At 42.0% G+C, this 1,413-nt stretch overlaps 1 protein-coding gene across 1 annotated transcript in view; it reads left to right on the forward strand.

The window, feature by feature from the left end:
* The window catches only part of NUP88 (nucleoporin 88kDa), a 44,258-nt gene that overhangs the window by 16,532 nt on the left and 26,313 nt on the right, over positions 1-1,413 (forward strand). Inside the window, exon 3 of the mRNA XM_011994685.1 lies at positions 1-126. Within this exon, the coding sequence (XP_011850075.1) occupies positions 1-126 (126 nt within the window). The remainder of the gene's footprint in view (positions 127-1,413) is intronic.

Below are 1,413 nucleotides of genomic sequence, written 5' to 3' on the forward strand. Positions count from 1 at the left end.
TACCACTCCAGTTGCTGAGAGATTTTTCACCAGTTCTACCTCTCTGACTCTAAAGCATGCTGCATGGTATCCAAGTGAAATACTGGATCCCCACATAGTGCTGTTAACATCAGACAACGTAATAAGGTAAATTTTATTTTTCTCTCTCTTGAAGCCTTGCAAGTGGGAAAGCTCTGTTTCTGTTTGCCGATTAACAGCTCAACATAAAACAAAGTGAGTCATTGAATGAGTCTGCTTTTATCTGATGGCTGTTGTAACCCATTCTCAATCATAAGAATCACCTAACTGCCCTAACTTACGTGCCTTACTTACCACTATTCCTTCTCAACTAGTCTTCCTGCCTCCAAGTATCTCCTTTCCTAATCTGACACATTAGAATAATCTTTCCAAAACTCTTTCATCATGTCACCTTTTGGTGATAGTGTAGCATAAAAGACAGAGAATATAAGTATACATTCAGAGATTTGAATTCTTGTCCCACCTCATCTTCTGTTATCTTTGAGATCTTGAGCTTCTTTTTAGGGATGGAGGTGGCTCAGTTTCCAATCTTTTAAGTTGAGCAGGTTTGATTCAATAGTTTCTAAAGCCTCTTCTAAGCTTTGCACTCTATTATTAAATGCCCTAATGCTATGTAGATTTCTACTATATTATCAGTTAACTTTCTGGATCGTTAATTGGGAGGACTCAGCAGAAGTACAGATACCTTCAGTTTTATTTTTCTTAATCACTGCTTTTAACTGTGCTCTACTAAATCTTCCTTCACTGCTGAACGGCTCCCCCCTTAATGGTGTCTTGTACAGATCCCCATAGCTTTCTTGTTACTTCTAGTTATGAAAACAGTGTGTCCAGTTTAAAACTCCAATCTTGGCCAGCTGTAGTGGCTCACACCTGTAATCCCAGCATTTTGGGAGGCCGAGGTGGGAGGATCACTTGAGCCCCTGAGTTTGAGACCAATGTGGGCAACACAGTGAGATCCTGTCTCTGCAGAAAAATTAGCTGGGCATAATGGCATGTGCCGGTAGTCCTAGCTACTCAGGAGACTGGGATAGGAAGATTGCTTGAGCCCAGGAGTTTGAGGCTGCAGTGAGCCATGATCATACCACTGGGTAACAGAGTGAAACCCTGTCTAAAGAAAATAAAAATTTCAAAAGCTATTTGATCTCAAATCTATTTCACAACTATGTCCTGGCCCTTTTGTAGGTCAGACCTGTGTTTTGTGGGATCAGAAGCGATTGGAGAGTGTGTGGTCTGCTCTTTCACTCTTCCTCTTATCCCAACACTTTGGAGCATAGGGTGAAGTGTAAGGAATGGGCTGCCTCCTCCTTCCTCCAAATCTAACTCCTTCAGTGTGGGGTAGGGGAGTGGGATAGGTGAGGTAGAGATCTTACCAAACTGGTAGTGATGGGGAAGTAT

This window comes from Mandrillus leucophaeus, unplaced genomic scaffold (assembly GCF_000951045.1).
Source record: "Mandrillus leucophaeus isolate KB7577 unplaced genomic scaffold, Mleu.le_1.0 Scaffold46, whole genome shotgun sequence".
Taxonomy (NCBI): Eukaryota; Metazoa; Chordata; class Mammalia; order Primates; family Cercopithecidae; genus Mandrillus; species Mandrillus leucophaeus.